The sequence below is a fragment of the Macrobrachium rosenbergii genome, chromosome 48 (assembly GCF_040412425.1).
Source record: "Macrobrachium rosenbergii isolate ZJJX-2024 chromosome 48, ASM4041242v1, whole genome shotgun sequence".
NCBI classification, from domain to species: Eukaryota; Metazoa; Arthropoda; class Malacostraca; order Decapoda; family Palaemonidae; genus Macrobrachium; species Macrobrachium rosenbergii.
Window position 1 is genome coordinate 58504863 of NC_089788.1, and position 23143 is coordinate 58528005.

Consider the following 23143-nt stretch of genomic DNA (forward strand, 5'->3'; position numbering starts at 1 on the left):
CATAATGCACTTGAATTTGCTTAAGGTTCCAAATACCTATGAATGGTGAGAAAGTGAACTGTCTTGGTTGTAGTGGTTTGTTCATCAGTGACCCTTCAACCCATCCTGGACATTCATGTTATTATAAGCTTCGCAAATATTCGGAGTCTTAGTAGTAAATATCCTCTGTGGATCTTCTATTAGCTCTCACTAACTCCATTCAACTTTTGCTACCTAAAACACATTAATCAAGAGATGCTGCTTTTTCAAAGTTATTTGCCTTACCTGCTCTCAGCTATATTTTCATCGTTTCCTGTCCAACTTGAAATTTTATGTGCCTTAACCATTACTTCAAGCAAATCAGATCTATCTACAGAAACAAGTCAGTAATACCACATAATCTAGTAAATTATTTTCCTCACAATTTTATCTTTCTCCATTATGATAAGGAATATTCTTCTTTACAAACATTTCTAAGAGTGTCAATTCTCAATTACTCCATCCTTCTCTGCCAACCAACTCTATACTTTAATCTCATAACACAAGTATGCCCTAAATAATTGCAGAAATGATTTTCCCAGCATTTATTTCCTATGTAAAGCATATAATTCTTTGCTGATGCTTATGCTGAAAAATAACTTTAGGCTATACAGTACTATAAATTGTGGAAAAAATGTCAACTCATAAACTTCCATCAAGTGCCAAACTTCCATTTCTTATAAAACTTTTATGTACTACTGTATTCAGCAATAAAGAGGAAAACATTGCTGAATATAAAAAAAGTAAGTTAAAATAATTATATTTATCAAAAAGACTTTAAAATGTAAGTGGTAGAATAATTATATTTATAAGATGATAACTTAAAAGTTATCACATTATAAATAAATGAAAAATTAACTACAGATGCATATTTATTTATTTATTTCTGTCAGCTTTTTGTTAAACTGACTGAGGATAAATTTCCAACATGGTTGCTTAAAAACTTCCAAATTAATCTGAATGGAAGTCCTGCATCATCCATAAACATACTTTCAATGAGTTATGTTGTTTGGTTAATCTTTCTAATACCTAAAGCTTATTATTTCTGCATTCTTATCTTTTGTCTATATGAAGATGTATCCATTAATTTTTATGATTATCTTCTTTAGCATAACCCTTATTACAGGCAGTCCTCGGTTATTAGAGGGCTCGGTTATCGGCAATCAGGTTTTACGGAGCTTGTCTAGCAATGAAAATCATCAATTTTTGGCGCCAAAAAATTGCCAATTTCTTTTTATCGGCACTGATAACCGAAAACTGGTGACTTTTGGCGTCAAAAATTGCCAAAAAAACACAGAAATTTCCCAACTGTTGGTTATCGTCACGGCGTCAGAACGGAACCCCTGCCAATAACTGGGGACTGCCTGTATACAATTATAATGGTACACTAATGTATTCCTAACACTACACTTAACTACAGGCCAATCTCTATTCTTCCTGTATTCTCCAAAGTTACTGAAAACCTTATTTTTAAGCTACTATATAAGTATGTGGAATCTAAAAGGATCATTAGCTGATAGTCAATATACTTACAGGAAGCAGTTAGGTGCCTGTGATGCTCTTTTTGACTTGACATGCCATTTGCAAGAGAACACTGATAAGTGTTTTGAATGCAGAGTAATTCACACAGATTTTAGTGCTGCTGTCGATTTAGTAAATCACAACGCACTTACTTATAAACTTCAGAATCTTGGAGTGGGTGGATACGTTTTAGGATTACTATATTTCAAGATTTCCTTACAGGTAGGCAGCATCAAGTTGCTGTGCACGGGATCTTTAGTGAACCAAGACCTATTGTGTCTGGAGTTCCACAGGGCAGTGTTCTTGGTCCACTGTTATTTTTAGTGTATAAAAGTGATATGGACGTTGGCCTGGAAAACAAGATTGTTCAGTATGCTGATGACGCAACACTTGTGGGCATAGCAAAGTCTCCATTTAGGAGAAATGAAGCTGCCCTCAGCCTCAATCGGGACATGGACCAGATCAGGGAATGGTATAGTCGGTGGGTATGAGGCTCAACTCCAGTAAAACAAAAATACTATTGATTAGCAGATCTCATACAGATTTCCCACCCCATCCTCCTCTTCACATGGATGGAACTTTGTTGAATGAGCTGGAAGCTTTATCTATTCTAAGTGTAACTTTTGACGTGCATGTAGCTTTTGGGAAACATCTAATGAAAGTTTCAATACATATAAGTGATAAAATCAATGTAACCTGTTTTAGGTCATTTGTACTTCCTTTACTGAAATACTGTTCTCCAGTGTGGTTGTCTGCTTCTCCCAGAGAGTTATCTCTTTTAGACATAGTGATTCATGGTGGTACATTTCTGTGTCATAATAGCAGCAATTATGACTTGGACCATTGATGGATGGTCTCTTGTTTGTCACTTTTTCGTAAGTTGTATTTCAACAGAGCTCTTTCACATTCACAATTGATCCCTGATCCCCTTTATCTGCTGAGAGCAACCAGATTTGCTAAACAGCAGCACCAATATGCAGTAACTGTGCCTCGCTGTCAAACTTCTCAGTTCCAGAGGTCCTTTATTCCTCACACCACTGGACTGTGGAACAGTTCCCCAGAGGATGTCGTGCAGTTGGAACTCCAGAAGTTCAAGCGAAAATGCAATATATACTACCCTAATACTATACTTCCATTTTAAAACCTTTTTTTATCTACTTATCTATTTATTATTATTATTTTTTTTTATAAGTGGGATCTCTTCTTTCTGTATTTCACTTTACTCCTCTTAATTCTTCCTAATGAACATAATATTCTTTGGAAGCTTGAATTTCAAGTCAATGGCTCCTGTGGGCTTGTTCCATATGAATAGGTTTCGTCTACTAAATAATAATAATAATAATAATAATAAATAATAATAATAATAATAATAATAATAATAATAATAAGAAACACCAGCTAGCTTGCAGTAATAAGTGGTACAAACATCTACCTGAGGGAGAAATAAAAACGATCAGGCAAAGATCCTCTGGGACTATGGTATCAGAACAGATGAGGTGATACGTGCCAATAGACCAGACTTGACACTGATTGATAAAATCAAGAAGAAAGTATCACTCATTGATTTCGCAACACCATGGGACACCAGAGTAGATGAGAAAGAAAGAGAAAAAATTGATAAGTAGCAAGACCTGAAAATAGAAATAAGAAGGATACGGGATACACCAGTGGAAATTGTACCCATAATCATAGGAATACTAGGCACGATCCCAAGATCCCTGAAAAGGAACCTGGAAAAACTAGAAGCCCAAGTAGCTCCAGGACTCATGCAGAAGAGCGTGCTATTAGAAACAGAGCAAATAGTGAGAAAAGTGATGGACTCCTAAGGAGGCAGGATGCAACCCGGAACCCCACAATATAAAAACCATCCAGTCGAACAGGATGACTGTGATAGACTAAAAAAATATAATAATAATAATAACCTGGTACTGACTATGACAATTATAGTTAATTATGAATACAGTAGAACCCTGGTCCTCGACTGTACCAGAACTCGGCATAATTGGATTTCAACGCGAAATCTCAAGTAAATTTTGCGTCAGAGCTTGAACCGCAAACCGGAATCTGACCCGATGAATTATATAATGTTTGTAAACAAAAGTGTTTCGGTCAGCCGCCGCTAGTTGGCGTTGTTGGTGGCATCCTTCCCACACATATTTAAAAGTGTTTAAAGCCCACACATGCTGCTACTGTTGTTTGGAGAAGTACATGCTTGTACAGTTTATCATCATTTTTTTTTGGCTTTCTGCACTGCATTTTCATCTAATCATGGGTACCAAGACAGCCATTGCTGACGAGCAGAAGAGAAAGACAGTAAGAACTACAATAGAACTTAAGGAGGAGATTACTGAGAAGTATGAAAGAGTGCGTAACTTAGGAAATTTTTCTTAATTTTATGATAAGACATACAGTAATTCGGCTTATTTTTAATACTGTATTATTAATTTACTGTAATAATCAGGCTTGTTTTTCAATGTTGTTATCATTAACAATAGTTTTTGTGTGTACCCGTTACAGTACATTCTGGTAGTGCCTATAAGCTACCTAGCCTAGCCTATGGAGCTCGGTCTACCATCAGTAATACGGCTGCATTGGTCGTAGGCCAATTTTTTTAATATAATATGCATTTAAAAATGTAAAAAGTGCTTCTAATATGGTAAGTTATTTAACTCTGAACTTATTTAATTGTAATTTGTGTAATGTTTTATATAAAAAGGCAAGGTTAGGGGTAATGCTTGGTGGTCAAGAACGGCTTAATCCATTTTCAGTTATTTCTTATGGGAGAAATTGATTCGGAATTCGACTAAATCACATCTCAACACTTCTTCTGGAATGAATTAATGTTGAGGACTGGGGCTCTACTGTATACATAATTATAAAAGTTAACTGTGTATGTTATTTTATATCATAAATAACAATATATACTGTATTGGCAATTATGCAATACTGTAATTTCATATTACAAGTATTACAAGCAGTAGAATACTGTGGCTTGTTACATACTCTGTGGGTTATAAGTATTGTGCAATGGTGGGTGGAACAAGAATTTTAACTTTGGACAGTCAGGTTTAGTGCATTTATACTGTCCACCACTGACTCTACTTTTACTTTGATATGTCCATTACTTTACATTTCTGCAATAAACTTTCAAGCTTCAGGAAATGCATGCAGCAGCAAAGGTTAGGCACATATGAAATTTATATTCCAAACTGCAATTTGGTTCTAAACTTAGATCTACAAGCATCTGTAGTTACTTGTTCATTTTTGTTGCTAATGTGATCAATTTAAATCTGGCTAATACATATAATTATTTTGCTCCTGATTTTTTTCTAATTTATTCATTCAAATTATATACATATACATATATATGTAAACAAATATCTACATACATACATATATATATATATATATATATATATATATATATATATATATATATATATATACTGTATATATATGCCTCTTTAGTTCCTCATTCGATGGGTTGGTATTGTTCTCAGCTAGCACTCTGCTGGACCTGCGTTCGAATCTCCGACCAGCCAATGAAGAATTAAAGGAATTTATTTCTGGCGACAGAAATTCATTTCTCGTTCTACATACACACACACACACACACACATATATATATATATATATATATATATATATATATATATATATATATATATATATATATATATATATATATATATATATATATATATATCTAAGTATTCTAACACAGTCATGGGTGGTTTGAAAAATTTAAGAGAAGTGATATACAAAGTGAGGTGGGGAGGCTGCCAGTTCTAACAATAATCCTGCTGAAAATTAAGTCAAAGAATTTAACATCCAAGTAGAGGCTGAGGGTTTTCTTCCTCAACAAGTGTTCAACCGCGATAAGAAAGGCTTGTTCTGGAAAAAAGATGCCAAACATGACCTATAAAACTTGAGAGAAGTCATTGGCAGGACACAAGCCAATGAGGGAAAGACTATTCTTTTGCTTTGTGGGTATGCAAGTCAGGAACTGACACTGAACCCTTTGCTTGTCTACCACTCACAACACCATACTTTTTTTCTTTTAGAAAAATAATGTCTTGGTGAATTGCTTAAATGTGAGAAGGAGGGCTAATAGTCAAGCTTGGGTAACCAGCAATCTTTTGTTGAATGGATGAATGAAGTGGTTGTACCTAGTGTCAAGAAATACCTTGAGGAGAAACAATTGCCTGTGAAGGCGCTCTTGTGCTAAACAATGCTCCACTGCTGGAAGGGTTTAACTTCACAACACTCAAATTCTTTCCCCCAAACATGACCCCTCACATCCAGCCCATGGACCAGCAAGTCATCTCTAACTTCAAGAAACTCTACACAAAAGCACTATGTACTTTGAAGTGACCTCCGATACAGAGCTCACACTCTGAGAATTCTGGAAGAACCATTCCAACATCCTCAATTGCATAAGCCTCACACAAACAAAGCCTGGGAGATGTCTCTTACAGGACCATGAACCTTGCCCGGAGGAATTTGTGACCAGATGTAGCAAAAAGGGATTCTGAAGGCTCTGAGGCTCAGCCTGTTGTGGAGGGTAATGTGGCTCTGGGAAAGTCCATAAGCATGAAGGTCAGTGATGATGATGTAGAGGAGCTGGTGGGGGAGCAGAAAGCAGAGCTAATCCCAGAAGAACTGCAGGACCTTCAGAGGGAGCAATAAAAGATGGCAGCTGAGTCTTCAGAGGGAGGAAAGAGAGGAGGTAATTAAGGTTCTCTTATAAAAGAAATGTGTGCAAAATGGTGGGAAGTGCAAAGTTCCTTGAAAAATATCACCCTGGCAAATCTATAGCTATATAACTAATGAATAAGGCTATACCTAACTTTAAGAACATTATGAAATGCAAGCAAAAACAATCAACACCACTGGACAGGGGTTTCAAGAGAGAAACGCAGTGAGTCTCAAGAAAGAGACAGGAAAGTGAAACAACCCCAAACGCTCAGTTACCTGCTGTTTTTATGGAAAGGGACTCCCCTTCCAGACAATAACATCTCTCTTCCTCTTCACCTTCCACATATGCCAACAAATCTCCTACGTAGAGGTAAAGTGAGAAAAATTTTATATTTATTTTATTCTTTTTTCTTTTTTCTGTGATTTCTCTACGCTAAGCTTGTTAAATCAAAATACTTCTATTTTCTGTACTTTTAGTCTGGATTGGATTCACTCAATTTACATTATTCCTTATGGGATCAATTCATTTAGTACTCATAACAGATTTGGCACATGGGGCATACACACACGGGTTGTCAAAACCTTGCTATATAGGACTGCTAATGCTGTACTCGGGATACCTTTCCTAATACTTGTAACTTATTTAGTTATCGTAACAAAATTTAAAAGTTTTAGAATCAGTCTATCATAGGCCTTTGGGTAAAGCAAGTAATAATTTTGATTTTGTTTATTAAGATACAGTACTATGATCACATTTGAATCTCAGAAATGGAATCTAACAACGTACTGTATTTGAAATCAGCCATTTTAAATTAATATCAGAACAAACGTTGTCAATGAACTGAAGTTATATCAAGTACATTATACCTTTTATTTGTCATACTAAGATTTTGTAAAAAATCCGGTTGACTTTCAAATTGCTGCCAATTCCTTTAATTGTACTCGCAGAGATTAAGCTCTATCTAGTTTAAAATAAACTATATAATAAAAGAGATAGAGATACAACTGTTATAAATACCAACGCAAAGTTTTAGATGCCATCTCTAATTGTAAAGAAAACTCTAAATGTACTGGTGATTTTATGTTAACACTCTTTGATTTTTGTACTTTCTACAGCATCACACTGCCAAATGATGATCTTATTGAATATATAGTGGCTCTTTAAGGTAAAAACTGTATTTAAAATACGGTGTGGTTATGAAATACTACCATAAGATAGTATTATTAAATCAACATTTTAGATGTCAAAGTTTTGTCTGCAATAATTTTGTTAACTTTAATAACATGATAAAGAGACAATAAACAGGAATTCCAATGGGGGGTTTATCATAGTCCTAATATCGCCAACTTATATTTTCAGGTCTATGAATCAAAATTTTCAACTTAAGTGTTAGATTTAATGACTTGCTGATAATCTGTTATCTTGAATAATAGGGATATTGTATCTGATGTCCATTTTATATATCCTGAAGTCCTTGAGGTTTATATGGGTGCATCCATACTACCAAACATAAACACACTTCTGAAGCTTAATGCATACACACCACAAACAGTTTGAAAACAAGTCAACAATCATAAGAGGAGAGCTAATCTTTGGCAAAGGCTGGATAATTAATTGAATCACTAGTCAGGACTACCAATGAGTCACTGACATGTTTTCAATCTGTCTGTGTAATATTTGGGCAATAAATTGTTAATGTGCTTATATTTTACTGCAGTGTGAATGCACCCTAATAAGGACCAATTCTAGATATTGATACTAGTATTAAAAAAAAAAGAAGCTTCAAACCAAAATCAATTACAAATGAAGAGATTTTGTGATATACATAATAAGACGCCAAGCATTTTCATCTAATATACAGCACCTAATAATATGACCTCTTGAGTAGTAACTTCACAGTTCCGCCAATCTGCTAACGTTCATACAGAAGGATACAAATTTACTTTCAAATGCAAGTTTTGGTTACTAAACTACTTCATAGTTGTTTTCCCTCTTGGGTCTAACAAAAATTAACATATTTAGTTGTGCAAGTTTTTGTTAGTCAACTACTTCATGGTGGTTTTCCCTCTTGGCTCTAAAAAAAAAAAAAATAACATATTTGGCCGTAGTAGAAAATCAATGTCTATTAGTGAATGCTGTGAAAAATTTTGCATGGAAAAGTTTTGCTCTGGAACATTCCTGTTAAGAAACTATTTAATCAACAATAGCTTTGTCATGGACAGATCTCTGTAAATTTAAGAATTGGGGAGATAGACTGTATTGTATATTCTGGTCATTGTGCCATCACTGACAATCTTTCTGTATATTTCTATTTAGTAAGGCTCTGCCACCAATCAGAGAGTTGGCTCTGCTCATCCAATAGCTCATACTATGCTTTCTTTTTGTCTTTGCCCTGTTCAAACAGCCCACTGAAAGATCATCCCATCAGGCATCTGTCAAATGCTTCAGATGGTTAGTCCATCCTTTTCAAGGAACTGGAATATAGAATTTAGGACAAAGGCCAAGCGCTGGGACCTATTAGGTTATTCAGCATTGAAAGGGAAATTGAGAGTTAGATGGTTTGAAAGATGTAAGAGGACAAGCTCACAGCTGCACTATGAAACAACTGTTAGAGAGGGTGGAAAGCCAGGTGTAACAAAGACAATACGAACGGGGATACAGTAAAAGGAATGAAAGAGGTTGCAGCTAGGGGCCGAAGGGACACTGCAAAGAACCTTGAGTAATGCCTACAGTGCACCAAGTGAGGCACACTGACAGCATCCTTTTCAAGTTAAACATTTCTCTCAAGGTTTTTGGCAAGTTACTTTGTGTACTAATGACGGCATTATTTGAAATAATTCATGGCTTGTTAGTTTTCTGTAAAAGAAAACTATTGTGGCGGCTTTGTCTGTTCATCCTCACTTTTTCTGTCTGCCCTCAGATCTTAAAAACTAGAGGCTACAGGGCTGCAAATTGGTTTGTTGATCATCCACCCTCCAATCATCAAACATAACACATTGCAACCCTCTAGCATCAGTAGTTTTTACTTTATTTAAGGTTAAAGTTAGCCATAATAGTACTTCTGGCACTGCTATAGGTACCAATAACATAGGCCACCACTGTACCATGGCTGAGGTTCATGGGTCGCAGCTAAGAGTTTCATGGCCTGCGGCTGAGGCCACCACCGCATTCATGGTTGAGTTTCATGGGCCACGGCTAAGAGTTTCATACAGCATTATACGCTGTATAGAAAACTCGATTCCATCAAAGAAACTTTGGCGCATTTTTTACTTGTTTTTCTTTGAGTATATGAAACAAATATTTTAAAGACCATGGGAATTCAGGAAGAAAAATGCTATCCTTGACAGCAGGGAACATACTTATGATCAACCACACACCAAAAGATCCCAGCTTAGTTTTTCATTGCTCACCTAATTACAATCTTAGGACCATGATATTGCTAATTAACATAATCATGGCCTGTGATCTGAAGCAATGTGTCTTCCTTTTGAATGCTAATAAAATACTGGAAATCTTTTGTTATTAATGAAGCACATGTCATTAACCCAATTTATAGCATACACTTGAATGTTTGTGTACTAGGTAGTAATAGGAAAGCAAAACCCTAATGAAACTTTTTTCTGAATTTCCATACAAATATAAAACAAAATCATGATCCCATTAACCTAATTCATATTGCATTGGTCAGAGAGCATCTGAAATATTTCAATTAATTGTTTATTTTACATTGCAATCTACAGGCTAAAAATCTAAAAAAAATTAAAAGAATTGGTTGGTCACACTTTTGTAACAAGCTAACTTTCCCCTTAATTGAGCAAGTTCTTTGAATAATTTCAGCTCAAGAAGAGGAAATAACCATTATCAGTTCAAAACAAAATGGCATGAAAATACATTGGTAAGGTGGCAAGAATGAAACAGTGCCTTCATTAAACAATTTCAGAAACAAATAAAAATGTTAACAAACAACAAAGTGCCAAGACAATAAGAAAACTGTAATACTCAGACAATCAAACATGGCGAAAATGAAAATTACTACCCTTATTCACAAAAAACTCACTAAAACATACAACACATAAAAATGATCAACATATAAGACTTATTCTCAGGTAAAGGTAGATGGGCCTGTGCAATGTTGACATCATGGATGATATAGAGAGAGAAACAAAATCAGTATGTTCTTTTTAGTTGTATATTCAAAACAAAGATGCAGACACTGACCTAGCAATCATAAACATCAAAATAGGAATACACTGTGTATAGTTTCATTCTTAAATATGGTAAATTCCTAGTGAGAATGTCATTATGTCATTTTACCAAGACCATTGAGTCACATTTCTAACCTTTTATAGGGCTCACATGAAGGATTTCTCTGATAGAATACTTGAAAAAAAAATCAGAGAGGGGTAACGTTAAATCTGGCTATGTAAGTAGGATGAAACAAAAGGGAATGGATGAAAGTAAGAGGCAGGATGAAAGTAAGAGGCAGGAAGCAACAGAGCAGCTGAAAGAGCACATCGAAGAACCTTTAGCAGTACCTAACTGGTTGTAAGTCAAGCTATCTTTGTATCATCTATAACGTGCTACTCTCAGCACAAATTAAATGGTAACACCTACATGGTAAATAGCAAATGGTTACAATATGCTAGCCAGTGGCTTTTCCTACCTCAGTAGTAGTTCACCCTCATTCAGTCACCAGAAGTTTAAGGAGGTTTGGAACAGTCTACTTTCTGCAAAAGCAATCTACAGAGCCACAGCAAAATACATGTATTAGGTACTTTAGAGAAGAAATGCAGATGAAAATTTCAATATAGTATTATAAAGAGAAGAAAGATATAAGAAAATTACAGCAACGCTATTATAGAAAAATATTCATCAAGCATCACTTACACATATGATGGAAAGCAGTTGGGGAAATAATCAATGCATGCAGACCTGGACTTGGGACTAGATAGTTGATTAAGCTTTACCTGGATACTAGACCTGCCCCCACTACATTTATATACAATTTATAAAGAAACAAGAGATGTACGTAATTCAAACAAATATATTCCCCACTGTGGAAGAAAAATGTAAGCATCTAACCACTAACTATGGCATGGGAAGTAAACAAGTAGAATTTCTGCCTCAACAATACCTTCCCTCCTGTGTTCCTTTTCTATGGATTTAAAGTACAGTGTTGTAAAATCAGCTTACTAATGCAAAAGATGCAAAAATAAATTTTCCCCACAACTTGATGCAAAAATAAAATGCTCCCTACAAAATGAGAGCATTTCACTACCATTCTTAGCACTGCTATTAAATGTCAAGATCACATTTTAATTAGGTAAACAGTGCATACTCATACAACTAACTAAAATACAAAATTTCTTAATGAAAAGTATTCCCTTAAAAAGGAGTAAAGTTTTTTCTCTTAGTAAACCAAATTCACTCTTAAAAATTCTAAGTTTCCTAGGTCATCACAAAAGATCACCATCCAGAGAGACCTATAACATTCTTTTCACATGTACGAAACAATAACATAATACTATGTTCCATGAATTGTAATCAATAAAAAAAAAAACATTTTTCACATCCATCACAGAACTGACAATGTAGATCTACTCATAAACCTATGAAAAGGTTCAATAGAACAAAGACAACAGCACGTGCAAAAGATTACTATGCTAAAAAGCTTATTCAAATATATATATATATATATATATATATATATATATATATATATATATATATATATATATATATATATATATATATATATATATATATATATATTATGAACTCTTATTAATTTGACAAATTGCTTTCCTTGCTTCAATTTCATTTTTTTATTTACTACTCTGTTTACCTAAATGAAACTGTAACAAGCATAGTACTCTCAAAATTAACCAAATTCTATAATAAACAAACTGAAAAGTCTATTAGCAACTCTATTCTTGTTACAGCTACTGTTAAACTACATGAGATGGCATCATGCACCCAAAATACTCATGAAAACATGAAAGGACTCATTAGATAACCAAAGATTCTTTCATCTTTTTGTTCTTCAAGAACTAAGTTAGTGAAAGCATACTTTTCAGAAAACAGTATCCTAACAATCACAATAAGAATAAAGGCACTTCAAACAAAATACCACCTTACATTCAAACAAAATATCACCTTGCAAACATATATTCAAAAATTCTTTCTCCCACACTTCTTTCAACCATCAAACCTCAAAGAACAAGGAAAACCAACAAGGAAAACCCACAAAACTAGTCAATCACTGAACATAATTTTCTTACCTTTACACAAGTAAGATTAATACCTTACCTTGCAATGGTTCTACTATGTCCATGATATCTTCCAGATTTGGTTGCAACTGAATAAGCCCAGGCTGAATGAAATCAGAGTTTCCAGTTCCACGGGCTGAAAAAAAATAAAAAGATAAACAATAACTAATAAGGTACGACACATGAAAAAAGTTACAGAAATATTGATATTATAGGAAAACACCCATTGCATTACCATAAACACTAAATAATCAGCTATCAAAATTATGTACATTTTAATTTGTATAAAAAAGTAAAAAAAAAAATGTTACCTAGAAATACAAATATTTTCTAATAAAAAATGTTTCATAAATTGTGCTACACAACTTAGGTGATGAGTAGCTGAATTTATGAAGCACATATTGATTTTCCTTGGTATAACCCTATACTAATAACCTCTGTTTCTTCTGACCTTATGAAATGTCAGAAAGGTTATCCTCCCTGGTTCCTTCCTATTTCTTAGCTATCAAGTGTTACTGATGAACACCTGATGCCACCAGGAGAGCTCAGCTGACAAGTTTGTTACATCCTACATCTACTGCACTGCGTCCTCATTCAGCTTAATCACCTGAAACCTGTTTCAATTTACTGTGGACCACATATGAGATAATCATGAGTCAGACTATCTTACCCTACATTAACTATAGCTCCTTTTATAAGTGGGAAAACAGAATGGCCATTATAATAATCACATCGGTATGATCTTCATAACGATGTGATTATTATAAAAAAAAAGTTACTCATGAGCAAAAAATACGATTCTGCCATGATTAAAAAACCTACAAAAGAGGTTTATAACCACAAGGACACCCATGACTACATGGCCAACACAGCTGGTAGATTACCTTTAAACTTACACTAATAAGAAGTAGGCTGCCGAGTTCAAGCAAACAACACACAATGTGACCACCAGTCATGATGCCCATAAATATCAACTACCAATCAACAAGTGGATGTCATGCACTGTATGGCTTTGAATGGCATCTGACCATCTAACATACAGCAGAGACACTGGAAGAGACACTGGACATCAGTTCTGGCTCACTCAACACTGTTTCCACTGACATCTAACTGAACAACTTATCTACAAGATTGGTACCACAAATGTCACCAGAATTGAAGACCAATGTGAAGTCATCTAAGATACTATTAATTTGTTTTTCACAATGATCCAGACAATTTCCACAGGTGATTAGTGACCCATAATGATACAAAGGTTAACCGCTTTTGAATCTAAATAAATGACTCAAAATAAGCACTATTAACTCCATGGTTCTCCAGCTCCCAAAAAATCCAAGCAAGTGGTACCTTTCAGTCATGGTATTCTGGTGACTTTTGGCAAGATAACAGCATTTCAGCTTAGGAATTCTGTATGACTTGGAAATGAGTCAAATCATTTATATGGAGTAAGCTACTGAAGAACCTACATTATCTTGAAGTTCTAGCACCTCATATTCAGCCATGTCTAGTGGACTGTGGAGATAAGGAACCCCTCCCCTAATAACATGGATTACAGTCATTTCATTTCAGGAATCAGACAAACTCTTCCTCTCACTGGGTCAGGTTCTATCTGTGTTTACGAGGTGGAATAGCCATTCTCTACCCTCGTTGGCCATGAGAGACTTCTCTAATGCATTACTTGTATTCAAGAACTTACAATCCACCTTGGAGTATGGCTAAAAACCCTTGGCCTAAAAATCTTTTTTCTAATGCATTCATAGTAGGTCCCCCAAATTCGCTAAACTCAACATTATTTATCACCTGTTGGTATTTAGAACCTCACAAACATATTCTTGTGTAATAACCTATTCTAGGAATTTGAGGTATCTACTTACAAAAAATGAATGTCTGCAACCAATTACAGCTACCCAAATATATGTTATTTTGAACACATGACCCAAATATGTACTAATATATATTCTGTATACATAAACTGAACTGTTTAGCCAAGTAGAAATATACAATAATAGTTTGCATTACTGAGAAGAAATTTTTCTTCTTGCACACTAATTAATTTGGAGTAAATATGAAACAAATATAATAAAATGTTTGGGCTGCAACAAACAAGATGCATAAAGTGATCATAAAAGATGCACATGTACACAATATTCACAAAGAGCACATGGATAATAAATACAGATTAGTCAAATTCTGTACCAAATAATGTTCTGTACTTGAAATTTATGTAAACAACATAATTAACCATTGCAATCTTGATGGATATGCATAATATAAAGCAATCAAGATGATGTTTGAAACCATGACCCACAACAAAGGACAAGAGAGAGAAATGCAAAGTTCTTAATACACATCTAATCCCTATTACAATTTAATATGACAAATGAGTGAAAAGTAAAAATTATTATTAAATTACTAGGTAGTTTAACATGACCACATAATTAAAATGCTTAACACTCTTATAACTAACCTGACAGTTTGTTCTTCTGAATGAAATACAATTTTACTAAATTGTTTGTCTTCCTTCTAATAATTAAACATGAATGAACTACAATTTTACTAAACTGTTTCTCTTCCTTCTAACAATTAAACAAACTATAAGTCTGAAAATTTCAACAAAATTTTCTTACTCGATTTGTTCCCAAAACTTGACAATCACTGTTGGATAAAGTCTGAACATTTACATAAAATGTTTCAACATTAGTGGGAACCTACATTCTCTACTTACAGTAAAGAAACTGAGCCGTGTGAATCCTTTCAACAAATAGTGATGGGTCAAACAAGAATGATCAATTAGGAGAAGAGAAAAAATCCATTTCACTGCAGTGATAATGTTGGTATGAACAACACCAAAATTCAACACGTAGGAGATATCATCAGATTTATTTTTCATTCAGTCTGCCATTCATCAAAATGCTGAATTTTAGAGTAATACATAATAACTAACAGGAATAGCTAAATCTGGTCTGGTAAGAGTAATTACGGCATTGGTTTCATGACTGTTACATCCATTTCCATTACTTCCCACAAGAACAGAGAGCCAATATATTTCAGCATCTACACCCACTTTACATAATTTATGGGATGAAAAATTAATTTCTTGCGAGACAATTTTTAGGATACTGTAAGTTTTGTAAAAAGCTGTCAAGATGAAGTATGTTAATAAGCACACTACCACAAACACAAACTCTGTATCATACATGATTTACATGCACAGTGCTTGGAAAACCTGATCAGTAAAAAAAAGATCTATTTGTTTAATTAAGGCTAGGTAAATATAACAATCAAATCTTACAACTGAATCTAACATCGATCTGTTATTGTGAGCCCTGCACTACAATAGAGATACAATTTTTTTATGATAATATAAAACATATTTGCCTCGCAAACAGGATTTTTACAAGAACAGTGCTTTCCAAAAACAACTTGATAAGGAAAAACGTCAATAGCCATTAGTCTTGCTCATGACCTTTCCAGACACAATTATGAAGATACTTATGATATATCCAAGATGCTGATCCTTAGGTGGCACATGGCCAATGAGACTGGATGAAAAGTAAGAGGCAGAAATCTGCAGGTGAAGACAAGGGGCTCTAAAAAAATAAACCTTAAGTGTCATCTACTATGAGCTGCTCAAGGCACATTATAGGTATCAACATTAACCCTGTAACTCTCTAATTCAGATATAGTGATAAGTAGCATTTACTTTCAAACTAACCCAGCCAAGCACTAAAGTTGGTTTCAACTCTATCTGTCCACCCACAGTTGATGATGTGGCACCTGCATATGTGTCACTCGTGACTGGCTGAAAATCAATGTTTCCGATACTGTTGGCTTATTATTCAAGCTATTTCTTAAGTAACAAGTTTGAATGTTTACATATACAAGAACCCTAACACCTTTAATATATCATAATCATGATGATTTATATCAATAATATACAAGCAAAAGAAAGACAAGCTTGTATCAAATAGCCTACTGCTATCGAACACAAACAAACAATGGGCTTTAAAAAAATTATGCATTTTATCTCACTGGTATCGACTAGGCTATATGTAGACCTATGCTCACAAACTGTTCAGATCACAAGATTTCCTTATCATTCAAGCTTTACTCTATGTATAATTTCACTGCATGAATATAAAAACAACTTCATGCAAAATTAAAGTTACATCCATGTCCATAAACTGGAAAAATTACCTTTAATGATGTTGACCGCTAGAACATGAAGCACTGGCAAGCAAACGATAGGCCTATGCCAGATAATTAATTTTTATGACCTTCTTTTAAGCACAATTTCATTTCAAATTAGTCAAAATGAACTGTTTATTATAACCATTCTTATATTCATTCTATCCAAGTGTTGTTCCAATGCCTTGGTTAAAAAAAAAGTCTAGGCTAGCCTTTCATGCAGGATATATCTCATCATACAAAGGAAGGAAGGAACTCAGTGAGATTTCAACTTTTGCTAGATAAGTTATTTGGCAAAATACTCCAAAAACTGCTCAATCACTGAACTATTATAACAATCTGAATGCTCAACAAAAAATTATGTAAACATGCAAAGTATTCTGAAAAGAAAACTGCAAACACTTTTTCCATTCATTAACTGAAATTCCCTGCCTTCCTGACAATGTTGCAGGGGCTGTTCCTTTCACTTACCCAAGACAGCTTCACAGACAAAAATATTTCACGCTATTTCAAATGTTACACAACTCATGTAGTTAACAAGCCAGGGATAATTAAAATACCTTTTATTCACACTTGCATAGTTGGATGTCTTTTTATTTACCTACAATGAGATAAAACATAATTACTGAAAGCCCAAAGTTCGTTTGTGTTTGATCTCCCACAGACTATATGATAAAAGCTCATCTTTCACATGCTTCTTCTAAAAACATAACAGACACCTCACGTGTCTCGAACTGTCAACCTAACCACTCAGTTCTCCTCGCTGCTGGGAGAAAGGGAGCTGGGGATTTGGTACAATACATGCACACATGCGCTACCGGGGTCTAAGCGATGTCAGACAGGGCAGCCGATCGAGGCTACGGTCTACCCCAACGCCAAATCAAAGTCCTTCAAAAGAAGGCATCGTGCTTACCCCATATAAAAATGGGAAAAAGCACGTTAAACGAAGATATTTTCACAAGCTTGTATTGTTATACTATCAATATAAATCAGTCTGTTTATAATAAATAAAAGGTGTGAGGCACTCATGAGCTGGCTATGCATATTGCCACATCTACCTAAAACCTACATTTGTTAGTGGACAGGTGAAAGAAACAGACTGCAGTAAACTGTACCCTGGGATGACCAATTCAGCCATAGCAATTTATTATATAGTTTGCCTGATTTCCAACATGAACGGTCAAGTATATTAATAACCATGTAACTGTTTCTTCAAAGAATTACAAACTTGCATTAAAAAAATATCTACTCAGATTCCTAATTTTATAAATGGACTAAAAAAATATGCCCACTTATCTAAGTAACACAGAAATCAAGACTTATATTACCTTTGTAAATCAAGTTACTTAAATTCCTTTAAGCTGGGAAACCTTTGTGAAACAGAGAAATGATAAAATATTCTAAATTTCGAGAACATTTCCCAAAAGAATATTTGCTGTGATGTCTCATATCCTCAAAAATGTCTCAAAATCAAAACAGCAAAGTAAATTAATTTTTGAGCAAAGTTAATATATCTAAAGCACCTTCCAGGAAAATACCAGGAAAACACTCTGGACTGTCCCACCCCAAAATACTGATGTTGTCCTATTTTACCTTTGCATAATCTTCGAATGAAAAAGCAAACCTGGTGTGATGTGGCTCACACGACATGGAAGCTTCCCTAGAGGTCTTAAATTCCATCTAACTACTGCCTGGCTCATTCTGAGTAACAATTCAGGTTCTGTCATTTGTAAAGGAACCAGTTTATACTTTGACTTGATAAAAAAAAAAAGGGGCAAGTTTTTTAATAAAGACAGAGCAGTAAAAAAAGGAAGAAAATTTTCTAATACAGACAGGGCAGCATAATGGCAACATTAATCTTTGAACTCTTAAATCGCAAACCTCCCGTGCAAGACACTTTCACAGCCACTCGGTACAAGCAGAAGTATCACCAAGTGACCTGTGTGCACCCCTGCATATGCTATCCAAACATTTCTATATGATATATTTTCACAATGTTCTGACAACCAAGAACTTTTTTGTTTTGTTTTTTTTTTCTCCCTCTTCTACTTCCATACAACACTTCCTGAATCATGCATCATTTTAATCAATCTTTTCCCCTCCTCTCTACACCAACAAACCACCTCAAAACCCTTGAATTCAGCTTTTCACCACATTTTTGTCTATCACTCAATATCTTGAATATTCCAACATTATTTCTGTATGCACTGCACAAGCAATTCATATAAACAGATTCTTACACATCTATTAATCAGCCAATACATTATTTTTATGAGGCAGGTTTTGCATCACCAATCTGTTCATAAACTTTGTCAACCCTAAAAAACATTCTGTTACATAACTTTTGCAGTGCTCCTACAGTCTGTATTTTTGTACTTCTTCAACCCCTCCATACTTTCTACATCACTAAAATAGTTCCATTCTTAAGAGACTGATATTCACATCTGCCCCTTCGTCTTTCTGGCTACCCTTGACCCTGACATATCGGCTACTTTTTCTATCTACAGACCCGTATAAACAACTATTTCCACAATTTGTAATTTCTCAGTGCTAACACTAATTAACACTATTACCCACTTAACATCACTCATTGCATATTCCATTCATACACACACACACACACACACATTGCAACTGCATCTGCCAACTCCCTACCTAGACTCAATTTTTATCTATTTCCTTACTGATCCCAAACATAATTTTGACTATCTTGCTCAAGTCCAATGTGGTACATACAGCAGCAGTGAACATCCACATTTTAAAATGATCCTATATCTTGAGATGAAAGGAAAAAATCAAATAAACTTTGGCAAACACAGAAGTTACTGAAACAAGGAGCTAGGGAATAAAACATTGTAGTTTATGCAGTAAATGTGCAAAAGCAAAAAGATTTTTTTTACAACAGGTACGCATAGTACTGCAAATTACAGCATTACTAGAAACCAAACAAGTCCCCATTCCCTCTTTTGTTTGGATGCAAAAACCATTCATCACAAAAAGTAATTCTTTCTATGCTAAAATCTGAATGTAGTAAGTGGTTTCTTACACAATATACATTTGGGTCTTATTAAAAATTTTGTGGAATCATACCACTCATTACCCTATTCTCAAGCAATAAAAGATTTTTTTCTCTACACAATATTAATTCAAGTACTCTGTTATATCAACAAACTTAATGCTAGATGAAATCTGGTAGTTATATAGAATGTTACACAACTAACATACCAATCTCCCTTGGGTTGGGAAAGGCAAATGGCTGTGGTGGGCTAACTAGTGATGAGAAGAGAACATCTGTGAAATCCATAAACTCTGGGAATTCACCATCATCAAGTGACATCTGCAATCCTGAGTAAGGCTTAGAGAAGTCCATTCCTTCCAGGTCAAATATTGACTGAAATGAGGTGAAACACATTATAATGTAACCTGACAGAATAAGGTTGAGATTAATACAAACGTCATCTTGAGACCCAAGCTATTCCTTAAGTTGTTACAAATTTTTATAAAAAATTTTCAGACTAACTGCATATGTAAATATTTTGGGAAAATTAAACATATTTCTTTTAATATATGGTTAATGGAAAGCACTCATTCAGGCCCAAAATACAAATGTTAAAACAGGAAAAGGTTCAACTCAAAAGTCTCAATACTTTTTGTTTAAATGTGGTAAGACATAATGGCTTAATATTGCAATGTCCACAACAAAAAACATAAATTTCACATAAGTTCCTCAAATGGGAAAGTGACTAACTCCATTTCAATACTTGCCAAATCACTCATTGAGTATCATCCCAGCTTTGGTCTTGTTAAAATGGCTTTGCAATTATTAAAAATCTGAAGTTATCAATACCCTAATGTGTCATACAAATAATATTAACTTTATCATTAATGTTAATAAGATTATCAAAAGATTAATCACACAAACAAATAAATGGAAACCCTTCCTTAGGGGAATATTAGAAATAAGGCCAACAAAAAGCAAAGCACAATGTGTTCAGCTAATATCCAAGAACAGGCATTTGAAGCAATAAAATCCTTCTTACAAGAGAAAGTTTCAGGTAAAAGGAAAACCCCTTTCAAAACAAATGTGAGGAAAAGCACATATTTTAGTGCTGTCCCGATCTCGTCTTATGATAGAGTTAAGATAAACTTCTTGACACAAGGACATTAGCAAGTCTTGTCCCATTGAAGGCCTCTGTATCAAAAACAATCCTTAAATAATAATTCTGCTATTGTTTTTTCAAGATCTTTGACTAAACACTAGCATTTTATCCTCTACTTGACGATATCTTCAAAGAACCTTTCATTCCTTATTAAGGTTTGGATATTCTTCCCATTTTGATTTAACATCATAAATTTAAGTGCATTATACGTTAGACAAAAAATAAAATTAATTAAAATGGAAAAGAACTGTTACAGTATTTTCACTATTCTTAACGAATAATTTAACCAAGCCACTTAGTTAAAGACTGGCTTAACACTGTAAATAAATTACATCTGAACTAATAAATTACAACTCCTTGAAATTTTCATGACTATGACCAGATAATGTTGAAGATTCTGACAAAATTTAAGATTCTGACAAAATTTAACAAGGATTTGTTTCCGTAACTTAATATTTGTTGCTAGTTTGACTGCAAGTGTTGTCCTATATTCTGGGACTGAGTCATGTAGGTTGTTCATCAAACACCCATGGGTCAAATGAGTGAGACAAATTTGAAAAACTTCTGAAACTTACAACTTTAATCTTAACTTCTGACCATATTGCAGACATGGCAACAGTTAAAAGGGGATCATTGTTAAGTAAAAATATCTGTACTGTTTCACCGGCTGCTGCTGCAGCAAATCTTACATAAGGTGGAGATTTTGAGACATCCGTAAAAATCGTACTGTGTAAGCTTTTACCTTACATGTTCTAGTTTGTATTGTTTACGATGTTCAGGGTTACTTGCATAATTTTTTGACAGTATAAGTGTGTGCCGATTTGTATTTTGTATATTAATACTGGAGGGAACACAAGCTTTATACTCACTGATTCACTTGCCTGAATCTTACCATGATTTGTATAATTAATTTTTCAGTGTAGAAAAGGGTGGTTTGACACCTTCAACTTGTACAAGATTTATTTGGGAGGACTTGGAAAACTTAGTGCAGATATCTAAAATGCACATGCATCAATGTACACGCAAAAGTATCATAAGAGTCAAAATTGAACATAATGTGATGAAGGAAAAGGCAGAATAGGACATTCATGGGTTTCACAACTGCACTTTTGATCACCCTTTAGTTATAAAAATCAATATAGGTATTAACTGAATACATAGGGAAAAGACACAAAAACCAAAAAGTAGTATGCTATTCTGAATGGTATGGCAATGTCTAAAGTCTATTGTGAATATAAGTGATTTAGTCATGAGAACGATTATAACAATTATCAATGCCATTATGACCACAGTATCATTATTTAACACTACCGGGCATCACAAAATGCTCTCTAAGAGGTCTGGTCCCTAGCAGTAGACTTTATAAAATATAAATTTTGAGAATTGTACCTGAACACTATGCTGACAATCCAGGTAAGATTTCTTTGATAAAAGATAATTTTAAGCAGTATTTAAGATTTTTTGTACATTCAAGGTTGACAACTCGGGTAAGATTTTGTATAAAAAAAAGTTACTAATCTAAATATAATTTTGGTTGAAGATTTTGAAAACATTTTTCATACAGAGAATCAACCACATGGATACAATTTCTTAAGTTTTTTAGGTAAAATAAATGATACCAGGCCTTAAACACCTTTTCAACAACATTCGCATAGCAGGTTTCTTTAAAGGTTCAAGTTGCACTGTAAGAGTTGAGTATTATGCAAGAAAAGGAAGGCAACATATATCTATGAGTTTATTGTGCATACTGTGTCAAACAAGCTAACTTTACTTCTGAATGGTGAGTTTTCTGCAAATATAATGACCATCAACTTGTGTCATGCACAGAAAATTGCTGTTTGTTGTTGAAAAGAAATGTCTATTCATCATAAGAGAATCTGTGACAGAATTGCAATGAAATTTATTACAACTTTTTTGTATCACAACAACAAAAATGAGACACAATAACTATGATTTTAGAGAAAATGTAACTTATGTATTTGACCCTAAGCCTTCATATTTTAAGTCACGACTTCAATGCTATGCACATCTACAGTGTACTGTCCTGGCTCTGGAACTGACATAAAGTTAGTTGCAACATAAATAAGCAACATCAAACCAACTCCTCACAATGAGTATTCTGATTGACAAAATGGGGATGACAAATCCATCAATTTCCTCCAGCCAACATGCATATGAAAGACACTAATGCCCAGATGGCAGCTACTTTTATTTTGAAGCTCAAGGTCATAGTCATGGCCTTGAACTACGTAGAACGAATTGTAATAACATGGAAAATGTGACAAACA

At 34.3% G+C, this 23143-nt stretch overlaps 1 protein-coding gene across 4 annotated transcripts in view; it reads right to left on the minus strand.

Moving 5' to 3' along the window:
* Mondo (MLX interacting protein mondo) overlaps positions 1 to 23143 on the minus strand; it is a 190163-nt gene that overhangs the window by 59518 nt on the left and 107502 nt on the right. For all 4 annotated transcript variants that reach the window (XM_067091866.1, XM_067091864.1, XM_067091865.1 and 1 more), the window contains 2 exons: positions 19921 to 20086; positions 12548 to 12643 (listed from right to left, as the gene is read on the minus strand). In XM_067091866.1, coding sequence (XP_066947967.1) covers positions 12548 to 12643; positions 19921 to 20086 — 262 coding nt within the window. The remainder of the gene's footprint in view (positions 1 to 12547; positions 12644 to 19920; positions 20087 to 23143) is intronic.